This window comes from Eretmochelys imbricata, chromosome 8 (genome assembly GCF_965152235.1).
Source record: "Eretmochelys imbricata isolate rEreImb1 chromosome 8, rEreImb1.hap1, whole genome shotgun sequence".
Taxonomy (NCBI): Eukaryota; Metazoa; Chordata; order Testudines; family Cheloniidae; genus Eretmochelys; species Eretmochelys imbricata.
The window spans coordinates 6,956,735-6,969,408 of NC_135579.1; the positions used below are offsets into that span (position 1 = coordinate 6,956,735).

General features: G+C 49.8%; 1 protein-coding gene across 1 annotated transcript; it reads left to right on the top strand.

Annotated features, from left to right (window-relative positions):
- The first annotated feature begins 344 nt into the window (after nucleotides 1–344).
- On the top strand, nucleotides 345–12,407 carry CD74 (CD74 molecule). The gene is made up of 9 exons (XM_077823578.1): nucleotides 345–641; nucleotides 4,171–4,346; nucleotides 5,292–5,383; nucleotides 6,308–6,370; nucleotides 6,719–6,814; nucleotides 7,213–7,303; nucleotides 8,644–8,832; nucleotides 10,100–10,180; nucleotides 10,948–12,407. The coding sequence occupies exons 1-9, from the start codon at nucleotides 556–558 to the stop codon at nucleotides 10,959–10,961; spliced, it is 888 nt and encodes a 295-aa protein (XP_077679704.1). The 5' UTR covers nucleotides 345–555; the 3' UTR covers nucleotides 10,962–12,407.
- The last annotated feature ends 267 nt before the right edge of the window (nucleotides 12,408–12,674 follow it).

A 12,674-nucleotide genomic window follows, 5' to 3' on the forward strand; every position in this document is an offset into this window, starting at 1 on the left:
TGCTAAACAATCTGTTCCACCTTGTATTTAGCTGGGACATCGGGAGCACCTTTCCCAGACCCAAAGAAGAGCTCTGCGTAGCTCGAAAGCTGCTTGTCTCTCACCTCTAGACACCGGTCCAGTAAAAGAGTTTCCTTCACCTGCCTTGTGTCTCTTATATCCATTGGGGATTTTGTATTATAGACAATGAGAGCACTGTGCTGGTTCCATCCGCTCGTGCAAGTCCAAGATGAGGACTGAGAATTCAAAGGTTTGCCTAGAAACAAGTGATGCCCTCTGAGTAGCCAATAGGATTATTTCTAATGCCACACTTGAAATAATAGTGCTGGCTGAGGGCTCTCTGTGGCTGGACTGGGGGTGGGCAGGCTTCGGTGGGGTATTTCCAACTATTGATATTTTGTAGCTTTCACTTCCTAGTTTTTGTGCTTCGAGAAAGTTCAAAGGAACAGGACCTAATTTCCTTTTCAGCATCAACTTAGAGCCAGTGCCGGGTGCGGCAGAGCCCAGAACATCGTCAGCTGCAGAGCAGAAGTCAGCGAGTGGGCAAGAGGCTCCATGGAAGACGAAGACAGACGGGACCTGATCTCCACCCAGGAGCGACCTGGTGATGGCGTCATGGCCCCAGACTCTGGAGCACAGAGGTATTCCTCATCTAGGTTTTCAGTCCCCTTTTATTTGCATTTCTTTGGGCAGGGGGAAGTAGGGAGGGCTCTGGAAGCAGGAGAAGGAAAGTGGGCTCCGTTAATGGAATGAAGGAGCCATTTAAATCTTGGTAGTGGGGAAAGTGTGAGCTGATGGAGTTTCAAGGGAAATGAGTTCTTCAGCGGTTGACCTGACCAGACTCCCAAGCAGGGCTTGAATGTTGAATTTGAACTTGAATTTCCCTTCTTTCTCCTGAACTCAGATCTGGGCAGCTGGTTACGTTATTTTAACACGTGGGAGAGTAGGTACCTCTTTAAAAAGACCAGCATTAGAGCCCAGCTGCGTGACAGCTTGTGATGTCTGTGCAAGGATCTCCCACCCCGCAGGAGGGGCTTTCCACCAACGAGGGAGAGTTGGGAAGCTGGTTTTCCCTTTATTCCTTGCCCCACGCTGCACAACTCCCTCGGGAATCTTTGGCCCTATTTGTGAACTGGCCCCGTGGTAACCAAAGCCCGACACGGGAATCATGCAAAATCTCTTGAGTTATTTTATACCCTTGGCTGGTGGCATCTGTGCCCTGCTCGGCCCTGTTCGTCCCAGTTCCAATGAGCTGTTTAGACATGATTCTGCGTACCAAATACACCCTTCTCATTGTCTGACCAGCATGTGCCCTAGATACCCCAGCAGCAGACTTGACCCCACCTGTCTGTGGTGTGCGCACAGAAAATTGGGTCTATGGCGGCACAGATCTGACCTGTAAATCAAGCCACAGCTGGGCTATATTTTTAAACAAGATCCTTTATTCAACACCCTTGACTGCCCCTTTCTGGAAACTCTCCCCTGGAGAATGTGATCTTCTAGGTGCGTAGCATCCCGGAGCTTGGACAATATAACTTTATTTTGTGCCCCCCATCTTCCGCTCAGGGTGCTAGCGATGCTGTTGTTTAATAGCCAGTGTTTCTGGAATTCCTCTTGGCCTGAAGCATTGCTTGGATCAAACTTCCTGAGCAGATATCTGCCCTCCTCCGGGCTGTATCTCCCACAGTCCCTAGCATTTGTACCAGTATATACGATCCTAGTGGAAAGGCTTTGAGAAGAAAGGGCTTTCTCCTGTGGTTTTGTAAAACTGCTGCATTTGTACAAATCAGTAACCATCCCTTAGCACAGGGAAATGCATTATAACCACACCAGACCAAACAGCCCCAGCCACTGAGAAATCAGATGTCTCATGACATCAGGAGTTGCCAGGCAGGAAGGTTTGCAGGACGATCAGAACAGGAACTTAGGGAAAAGAAGGTGGGGAAAGAACCTGCTTGGCCAGGCCTGGATCAGCTCCAGGCTGAATTTACTTTTTATGTCGCTGTGTGTGTTTGTGCTGTAGCGGACACAGAGACAGCGCACGCACAAATGGTGTGTTCTCCAACCGATGGGCCTGATCCTGCAAACCCGTACTCCTTTGAGTAGCCCTTACTCATGTGAGTAGTTCCATTGACGCCAATGGGACTGCTCCGTGAGAGAGTTTGCAGGATCTCCTCCGACAGCGAGAGAGCATGTCTAGCACAAAGCTTCTTGGAATATTTGTGGTACGCTTTATTACTTATTACCTTGGGCCCATCAGCATATGTCTTGCCATCTGGTTAGTAAATGAGGGTCCCTCTAATCTCTCTCTGATCAATCTAGCTGCCTTTCTAAAACACCCTCCCCCTCCTCCCAATAACACCTGCTAAGAATGAAGGCTGGGTACAAAAAAAGGTAGGCTGCAGAACTTGGAGCTTCTTTCTAATAGGTCGGTTCATGGGTGACCTCATCAGTTGCAAGGTAGAAATGTAATTTGGGAGTCTTTTTTGGAACCTGCTTTAATACCAATTGCTGACGAACTGCGTCGAGCAAGTTGAACTTGGGCAGAGTCCATCCCCAGACATGCGCACCAGGCCTGCTGCTTTCAGTGGGAGTTGTGCATGCGTATCTAAGCACAGAGCTGGCCGCCTACAATAGGGCACGGCTCCTCCAGCGTTCAGCATGCTCCCTGCTGGGATGCTTTTGTTTCTAGGACAGTTTTTCAGTCCATTAGTCTCCTAATTATTTCCCTTGCCAGATAATGCGGAGCTGCTCCGTGTGCTTTCGCCTGGGGGGAAAAGCACATAGGAGTGTGTATAAAAGCATGTCAGATTCTTTATAAAAGCGATATTTTGTTAGGGTTTTTTAAAAACGTGCCTAAAGTTTAGGCTACTAAAATTATGTGTGTGTGAAATGAACTTGCAAAAGAACTATAATCAGTAAATCTATGTGTATGGAAGACAAAACAACAGGAAAAAGGAGAGATGAACATAATGCAAGAAGAGGTGTAGCAATATGATTATGGTACTTTATCCATTACCCGAAAATAGGGACGGTCTTCACATACAGTCAAATAGTTCTTTATCACCCAGTAATCTCTAGATTCCTTTATCCTCGTGAACAAAGTCGTTCCCATTAATCAGGGGTTTCACTCTTTTATGTTAAGTTTTGAGTCTGATTTTCCAAAGTCTCCAAATTATATATACGTTTTCAATTGTAATGTTTGACAATTCTTCTCTCTTAAGCACGCTGTATGCAAAAAATGGACAATGGGAACAGGAGCAGCAACATGGCCAATTTTCTACCCCGCCTGCCCCAACGTAATCTGGATTTTCTCATGACAAGTTGAGGATGCTACCTATGGATCTGATCCAATACCCACTGGAATCAATGGGAGTTTAACCATTGCCTTCAGCTGGCATTGGATCATGCCCTACATTGAGAGAACGTGGAAAATATGGAGGCAAAAGGCATTTAACAATTGTGTATGTCAACTACCCTAAACTGACATGCTTGCAAGTATACCATGTACTGCTTCAGAACCTCTTCAACTCTTTACTCCATGTGGCCTCTTTGAAGAGTTCTCTTCACAGTGCTAGATGTTTGATATTATTTTCTCCAGCAACCAACCCCCTGCACTCCTACCCCAACAAACACACACTCACCACACACACACACGCTCCCCCTCATACCCCCCATTTAGAAAACTGTTTCACTTCCCCTGCCAAATCTCACATGGAAAGAAGAGTCTAGTTTGGACGACGTAGCTGATCGGTCCAGTCTAACCCAAATCTCCATGGCGTTAGTGTGGGGAGGGCATTGGATGAATGACAGATGCTTTCAGATGGGCCGGAGCTTGACGTAGCGGAATACACTGAAAAGTTCAGTGCCCAGACTGAGGATGGGTCGCCCTGAGAACAATCATTTTACCACTAAAGAAAATAATTACCAAAACTAACCCCTCCACTGCACATGCATGATGCACATCTCCTGGGGAGAGGATGAGAGAGGACAAACTCTCAATGCTCTACTGAAAGCTGTGCTGGTGATGAGGGTGGTATAGAACCCCTGGAGAATAGCACGTCCGCTAGCAGTGCCAATGCAGTGTATCCCAAGAGGCTGGCGGCTGATGCAGGTGGCTGCAGCTTGTGTTTGCCCTGCACTAGCCTCCCTCTGTCTTGTATCTTGCAGGAACTACTGCAGCCGTGGAGCCGTTTACTCTGCTGTCTCCATCTTGGTGGCCCTGCTGATTGCTGGCCAGGCCATCACCATTTACTTCGTGTATCAGCAGAGTGGCCAGATCGGCAAGCTGACCAAGACCTCCCAGAATCTGCAGCTGGAGGCCCTGACCAGGAAACTCCCCCAAAGTGAGTAATTGCCCAGCATGATTGCACTGTGTGGGCACAAGCCTAGGTCAGCTGAGTGACGTGACAGCTGTACTTCACAGTCCCAGAGCATCCCCCGACTCTCTTGGCCAGAGAGATGGAGGAAAGAGTTCTGGAGACTGCTATTAACAAGGCTCCTGGAGTCATCTAGAGCTCCTGCTCCCCTTCTGGAGACGGTGGCTTTTGTGCTGTCTTACCCTACTGAGTCTCATCATGTTTCCTTCCTCACCCCCACTTTTGGAGAGGGGGAAGTGAAACTTGCAGGGGTGAGAGTTTTGATAGAGTGCCTGGAGACCATCTGAGCGCTGCTTTATCCTTCGGCCTGTTTGCTGCATGTGGGAGGAGGGAGTCTTTCTGGTGCTATTCCTGGCCCTCGGGGTCGAACCTGGCGGTGATACCAGTGCCTACCAAAAAGAAAAGGAGGACTCGTGGCACCTTAGAGACTAACCCATTTATTTGAGCATGAGCTTTCGTGAGCTACAGCTCACTTCATCGGATGCACTGAAAGCTTATGCTCAAATAAATGGGTTAGTCTCTAAGGTGCCACTAATACTCCTTTTCTTGTTGCGAATACAGACTAACACGGCTGCTACTCTGAAACCTGCCAGTACCTACCAAGTAACCATTTATTGCCTTGGCCCTGGGAAACGGGCTGGAGCCTTGCCAGCGCTGGCTGGAGCATTGGCCATGAAGTCCGTGACTCCATGGGTGTTTCCCAGCCTGGGTAGACAGACTTACACTAGCTCTGCTGGACATCACAACACGGGAACAGCACAGGATAGGCACTGAGCTCAGGCTGAGGGTGACAAAGTCCCATTAAGCTAAAACACAGGGACCCTTCTGCTGATTCAACTCCCGCTTATGGAGACACTGATCCCAGAATGGACTTTGGGGGTCCATTCATCTCTCTCTCTCTTTCCTTTGCAGGTGCCAAGCCAACTTCCAAGCTGAGGATGGCAAAGTTCAGCATGCCCATGGTCATGAGGGAGCTGCCACTCGCCCCGAAGGTGGACATGACGGTAAGGGACGTCCCCTGGATCACTCTGCATGTAGTTTTGGATGCTGCTCTGGCAGCAGTTTCGTAGTCTATTTGGGAACGCGGTTGAGCGGTTTCTTCCGAGCCTTGGGCCATAGCTTCTCTGTGGTCAGCAGTGAGAGAAGCAGAAAGCAGCCCTGGCCATCCTGCCTCTGAGACCTCAGCCAGCACCTTGCAGTGCACACTGCTCACCAGCAGCTTGGGTTTCTCTCCTGTGGCTGGGGCTCCTATTGCTAGTTACTGGGTCCCAACTCCTAGGGGTCCGTTCAGTCCTTGGATCTTCTGCCAACTAGAGCAACACACAAGAAGTGTTATGGAAACCCACCCATTTGTACCTGGATGGAGACCACCATCTACAACCTGTTGCATTCACGCCAGTGACGGAGGGGTGAAAGTTCTGTGTGCCATTCCCCAGGCCCTGGCCCATTTGCTCTCCAGAATCAGAGGTAGTTGCCTTGCTCTTTCTCCTGAGCTTGCTTAGGGTGGAGTTTGTGTGCTGAGTCCCTCTCGGACAGTGGCTGAGAAAGGGGAGCAGTGGGAGGTGGTCAGCTTGGTATTTTCCAAAGCTCAGCTGTTCTTCCGTGTGCTGTAGATAGGCCCGTGCAGGGATCACAGGCTTTGAGAAAGGTTCCACTTCCCGGGGGGGGGGGTCCAGTATTTCCAGAAATTAGCCTGCCCTGGGGTGAAGAAGAAGTTCTGCTGAAGGTTCTTGTGGTGCAGCGTCCACTCTCACCAGCCTGGCTCCCTGGTAGCCAAGTGACTCTGTGTCTGCCAAAAAGAATCCCCAAGACTGGCCATGTCCTGCCCATCCTGTTCCAGCTAAAGGCCATCTGCTTTAAGTCTCTGGCTCTTCAGCTCCTCGTCCTGACCATCACAACTCCAATTCTCTCTCTCTCTCTCTCTCTAGCCCCTGGAGAACACGGCCATGCCTAGCAACAGCACCACGGACCAAGTCAAACACCTGCTGCTGGTAAGAGCCTCCTTTCTGTTCCTGTGGCTGCCTCTGTCCCTCTCATGGGTCTGTCTGCAACACCCATGTATAGTTGGGCACTTCCACAGACCCACTTCCTTTCAGCCCTATTAGCCTATTGGTTCTTCTGGGTGAGGGGTATGGACTATTAAAGAGCCATTGGATTAGGAACAGCCTTGCTTTTCTCTTTCTCTGTCCCTTCATCTGCTGCTCTCATTCGCTTAGGCTCATGGCTTAGTGTTCCCTTGTTCCCGGGGGGCTGGCTTGACTGTGGCAGGTGAGTTCTCTCTGGCTCCTAGGTGTCAGCCCGCTGTTAACGCTGTCCTGTCCCCTTTGGTCCTCCTGTAGCGGGCAGACCCCAGCAAGATGTTTCCTGAGTTAAAGAATAACCTGATGGAGAATCTGAACCACCTGAAGCACACCATGACAAACCAAGACTGGCAGGTCAGTGCTCTCACTCTGTCAGCTGGCTAGTGGACCAGCTGCAGCTCCAGCTCATCCTTTGCACCCATTCCAGGGAATAGCCTGAACTAGGCTGGTGGTGGAATGGGGGTCTCCCACTGAGAGAATGGCTCCATTACATGGCAAAGCACAGCCTGCATTTGGGCTGCTGTCATGGTTACATTATCACCATTGCATGGGACGCTGGGGGTTCACAAGGGACCCCAGCTCTCCTGCTCCTGACTTTGTGCGGCAGACATGAGAACACAAAAGCGGGGAGGGCTCCAGTGTCACCCTGATCAGATGTGGGGAAGGGAGGCTATGCCAGTTGGCTGGGGCATTTGTTTTTGTTGGGTGCATTTTATTAACAACACCTTCTTCCCCTTGTTGGTCTCTTGCAGTCGTTTGAATCCTGGATGCACAAGTGGCTGCTGTTTGAAATGGCCAAAACCCCCCAAACTGTGCAACCTACTGAGGTCCCAGCAGATGAAGGTATCAGGGTTATGGGTCACCAAATTCCTTTGGGGTAGGAATGGTCCTTAGGTAGCAATTGCAACCCAGGAGATCACTGGCCAAGGTTCAGAGCACCTTGGAGGGCAGTGGAAGCACGTACCCTCTTGGAATGGTTTTGCTCTTTGGTAGCTAGCGATTTTTTCCTTCTCCAGAGTCCTCCTGTGTTCCTTTGAGAACTTCAATTTTTGCCAAACTTGTAGTCTTCACCCCATCCTTGAGGCTGCAAGTTATGGCCACTATTGGAGCACTGGGGGCACATCAGCCTGAGGAGTTGCTGTTGAGGGATGTCAGGGAAAATCCCAGGGAACAAGGGTTTGAGCTTTGCTGGAGGCCGTACAAAACCTGATACTATGGGACTGCCTTCCCGAATCCTTGAGGCTGGGTGTGTCATGAGTCTGCTTTTAGCGGCTAGATTTCCAAAGCTGTATCCCCCGCTGGGAGCAGAGTGAGCCTTAGGCCAATCGCCGCTGCCTTAAGAAAACCTGGGAATAGATCGGTTGACATTTTGGCTCTTCGCAAACCAGAGGGGCTGGCCCACTAGCTCTGCCTCGCAAGGGTTGCTACTTTGAATTCTGCGCCGTCACAACAGAAGCAAAATTCATTCCTCCTCCAGGATTGGGTGACCCTGGTGTGCACACATGAAGTGTCTATAAAGAACAATTCATTTTTAATCCAAATTATTGCAGCTAAATGGGGGATCCTCATGGAAGGGGGCCAGTGCCCTGATTAAGGCCGCCCCCAGCAATGGGAGCATCCTATGGGGACAGACAAGAACCCATTTTTAAACAAGTCTGAAAAGCCTTATAATCACTTACAACCCTGTATTGGATGCAAAGGTGAAACTGAGATTTCGCTGAGATGCCTTTCAGTTCCTCATTTAGCTGCTTCAGTATGGAGAGCTCCAAGCCTGGATTTCCATGCCACTTGGTCACTCAGCAGTGGTCGGATGCATCCCCATGAGCAGACTTTATGTTAATACTGTCTCCATTAAGCAGCAGCTGTCACCCTTTGTTATCATGACGCTCAGTGGGTTTCCTGGGAGCAATCCCAATAAAGCCGTTGTCCCAATGAAGATAGTATATTTTTGCACAGTGGTATTCCCTATCCCTTCCCCCAGCCCTCCCTGGGGTGGTGCCGAGGGGCCAGCCCAGCATGGAGAAGTTCTTTGCACAATGTATCCTACCGCCGCTTCAGTGCTCACGCAAGCAAGCCGTTGGATTGGCTGAATAGCCGCAAGGGCTTAGGAATGTAGGGAAGACCCCAGCAGGGGGGGAGAATAAAACATACTCATGAGTATTTTCCTGTGCTTGTTGCTTTAGTGCAATCTAAGTGCCAGGCGGAGTCAAGTTTTAGTGGTGTCTACCCGGGTCGGTTCCGCCCCCAGTGTGACGAACATGGTGACTATCTTCCCAAGCAGTGCCATGCCAGCACGGGGTACTGTTGGTGCGTCTACAAAAATGGCACCAAGATCGAAGGCACTGATACCCGTGGAAAGCTGGACTGCCCTGGTAGGAGCTTATTTCACGTTGGCCGGCCAGGGGCAGGGGAAAGGAGCACGTGTGCATGGAGACGCTGCCTGTGATCTCGTATGTTCTCGCTCCGCTAAGCTGATGAGCACAGTGGGCGTTGTGTCAATGTAGGGCCATGGGACTGGCTGGTAAATCAGTAATTCTGGGGATGTTGAATCCAGTCCAGAGCGTTCATTGGGAAACAGGATTCAGAGCACTCCCGTGCTCCTGTATCTGTACTGGGTCCTCTCCTGCAAACTCCTGAGCACGTTCAATTGTCATGGAAGTCAATGGAGCTGTTTTTTAGACACGCCGAGCACCCACAACTCCAAAGGAAACCAAGGAGAATTGTGAATACTCAGCAACTGGCCCTGTGGGAGTTGAGGGTGTTTAGCATCAACCAGCAGGTGCTCAGTGCCTGGCAAGATCAGACACTAGGTCATCAACGGGAAGAACCCAGATAACACAGTAGGAAATGCAGCCTATTAGGAGCAAATATAAGGTGGAGGATCGTAGACATGGGCAAATGACAAAGGGTGAGATTGCACTGCCTATGTCTGCCCAGAGTTGGCTGAAGAATGGGAACTATCCCCTTTGCTGGTACACCCTGAGTTCTCACTACCCCATATCCTGGGAGATCATTGATTCCCTACTACTGGGCGCCATTATGTTGCTACCATCTTTTCTGAATGGAGCACTCTGAAAATGTATGAACTGAAGCTTCCGCCCTTGTTGGCTTAGTCAAATGGAGATAGCTGTCACCATCCCAGCCCGGCCTGGCCAGCACCCATGTCATATGTAGAGGTCCCAGAGAACCAGGACAGTAGGACTATCTCAGCTGTGTCCAGACTCCAGTTTGGGCCCACACATGGCTAGTGCCCCACAGAACCTTCCCTGAAGAAATGAAGGGTCTTTGCTCTCAGAGGCAGGGGAAGCTATCCACAAATCCCCGAGCTCCCCATTTTCATCCCACTGCTGAAGGTGCTGATCCCAAATACAGCTGTTAGCCACAGAGAGAGAGAGAGAGAAGTGAGATGTCTAAAACTCCTTGGTGAATCAGACACTGAGGAAAATCAGAGCCCACACTTCAGTGTGTTGGGTAGGTTATGATGAATACATGCACGTAATGATCCAGGCAAATATTGTAGGGAGACTAGCCCTGGCTCAGGCTAGCACAAAGCGTCCCAGGTGTGTTGGTAGCCGAGGGGGACGTGCCTGTCTCAGGTGTGCTATAAAATGCCGAATCTCTTGCTGTGTCTTGCTGCAGTTACTCCAGGTGGTTTGGACACTGAAGAACTGATGTACTCAGGTGTGGATCTGCTGAAGCTGGAGTCTGGGAAAGGGAAAGGTAAGAGTCTGAGCCAGCCTAGGGCTGGGGGCTATGACTCGGCGAGGTGATGGGGAGAGTTGGCTGGAAGGTGGCAACGATTAGATTCCTAGGCCCAGTGGCCGAGTGACATGATGCTGTGTGTATAGGGATGGTCATGAGTAAGCAATGGAGATGAAGGAAGGACCTTTGCTGTCTGGGCTATAGCGGTGTTTTGGTGCATCGCCACTCCCCTTAAACTACTGAGGTCCAAATGAAGGACACAGGGAAAATAGCACCATCAGCGAAACATAATGCTATCTCTTTCAAAGGGAATTAGTGCTTCGTCCCACGCAGGTCTGCAGCTCAGCATCCTGTAGTAAATCCGGTTGATCTGGGCTGGGGGATAGATGAGAGGTATGGATATCCCAGAAGCTGGGAGGCAAAGGTCTTCACAGACCCGAGCCACCTATCCAATGGAATCAGGAGCAGCGAGGGAAAGTGCTGTTTGGATTTTTATTTTCTTGCTGTGGTGTGGGGGCTTAAGGCTGGCACCAGTGGCTGCATGCCCAGGTGTATGGATTCTGGATGGGAGTGAAATCTAGCCTTCACCCGTCATGTCACTTCACATGACTCATGTCAATCCAGCCGGAGAGGTGCTTTATATTGGCCTGACCCTGAAGGTGACTGGAGCAGAACAAAGAAATGACTGATCGTTGCTTCACTGAAACCCAGGCGGATGCAGTGAGTATCACTTCCTGGGTTCAGGTCTATCTAATTTCCTCCCTCTTTTCTCCCTCTCCCCCTAGACGTCACCAAGTAGAAGAGGACGCAGAGGCCTGGCACCTTCTGTCTCTGCCTCCAGTTTGCAGAGTTACCGCTCTTTTTCACTCATGCTTTAAAATTGCTTTCCTGAATTACAGCAGCAGCCGCTGAGAGCCTCTGTTCAGGCATTTATTATTGTTTATCGTCTTAGCAGGCGATCCAAATGAGTAGAATATAGATCCTGTCTGCCAAACCCAGTGCCTCTCCCTGTACCAAGATGTGCTGCAGCAAGCCAGCAGAATATTAGGACTTTTAGTGGAGAAAGGATGCAGTGGCCCCCTGAACTGCAATCAAAGGCAGCAAAGGATAAAGCTCTTAGTGCTTTCTTGGCTAATGAGAGCACATTAGCCGTTGCATGGACAACCACAGGTGTCTGAATAGCGATGGGGCTGGTGCAGTACCACAGCTCCTGTTATATCAGCACTGTCCGGTGGGAAGAGGGGATCCGGGTCCAAAACACGGTCAATTTCAATTGAATTATCTCAGTGAATTGTTAGGTACGCTGCACATGATCCTTCCCTCCCTTACAGTGGTGTAACTCCATTGACTTCAGTGGAGTTCCTTCTGATTTACACCAATGTACGTGAGGAGAATCAGGCCCTATGTTTGCTTATAAATGGCTCTGAGGGTCTGGATGAGTTTGGTCAGCCACCGGTGCAGACTTGTCTGGTTGTTCCAAGAACCAAGTATTTGTGTGTGCGGGGCAGGGGTGTCCATAAGGTTCTGACTGCCACAGCCCTGAATGATAATGCTGGGGTATGTCTGTATCTCAGGTGCAACCTCCAAATTCACTGAACCTGCCAGCAACTCTTAAACATGTATTCAGTGCTGACGAGTAGCACAGGCCTTCTCTCCCCCATCCTAAAGGACCAAGCTGGGGTAGGCAGCACCCCACCCTATGAAGCACATGCTATTCCAAATTACATGGGCAGGAGCATTCAGCCACTGAAATACCCTGATTGCTTGAGCAATGCTTTGCGCTTCATCACAGAGTTAGAGCTCTTAGTTTGAGAACCTGGCTAGCAGTGGGTTCTGAAGCGCCTCTGGGGCCATGGGTCACCAAGAAGAGGCTGTAGGAAGAGTTTGATATCACTCAAGCTAAAGAATGGGTCAGTGGCTTTTCCTTACACTGAACAGACATTAAATGCAGCAGCAATGAACTCTGATCTTAGCCAAAGTAAGTGGGCTTCAGGGGGACATTAGCGTACTAGAGGAATGCAGGCTTCCTATATTTTTTAAACAGGCAAATGAGTTTATATTGCTGTATTTCCCCATCCGTTGCTTAACCCTGGTATTTGGTAGGATCTTTGTTGAACGGGTAACGTAATAGCTAATCTTGGAACTAGAATTGTGTGTTTTGAATGTGTTCTCTTGTTACAGCATAACCAAACTCACAAGGCTGATGATTTCCAATAAACTTTTAATAATGACCGCCCCTAAAAAACTGCCTGGAAGCTATTTAACAAGCATTTCTCGGTCAGGCCATGGTCTTGTTAAAGTAGTTGGCAAATCAGATGTGATTCAAAATAAGTCTCTAGCAAGTGTATCTGTTCCACTGCCTATGTGGACTTGCCTGTGTTTGTACAGGTGGGTGTCTACCTCCTGTTCTCCACAGCCTAGCCCTCGTGACTATGTGCTCCTGCTCAGAGCATCACTCCTGCTCCTCCACAGCTGTGTGCAGGGTCCCGGCCTCCTGCCCATACTCGCAGTC

Bases quoted from the DNA above. Each gene is read 5' to 3' on its own strand.
- CD74 (XM_077823578.1), top strand. From the start codon at position 556: ATGGAAGACGAAGACAGACGGGACCTGATCTCCACCCAGGAGCGACCT. The intron at 4,347-5,291 runs GTGAGTAATTGC...TTTCCTTTGCAG, and splicing joins GACCAGGAAACTCCCCCAAA to GTGCCAAGCCAACTTCCAAG. The intron at 6,371-6,718 runs GTAAGAGCCTCC...GTCCTCCTGTAG, and splicing joins AAGTCAAACACCTGCTGCTG to CGGGCAGACCCCAGCAAGAT.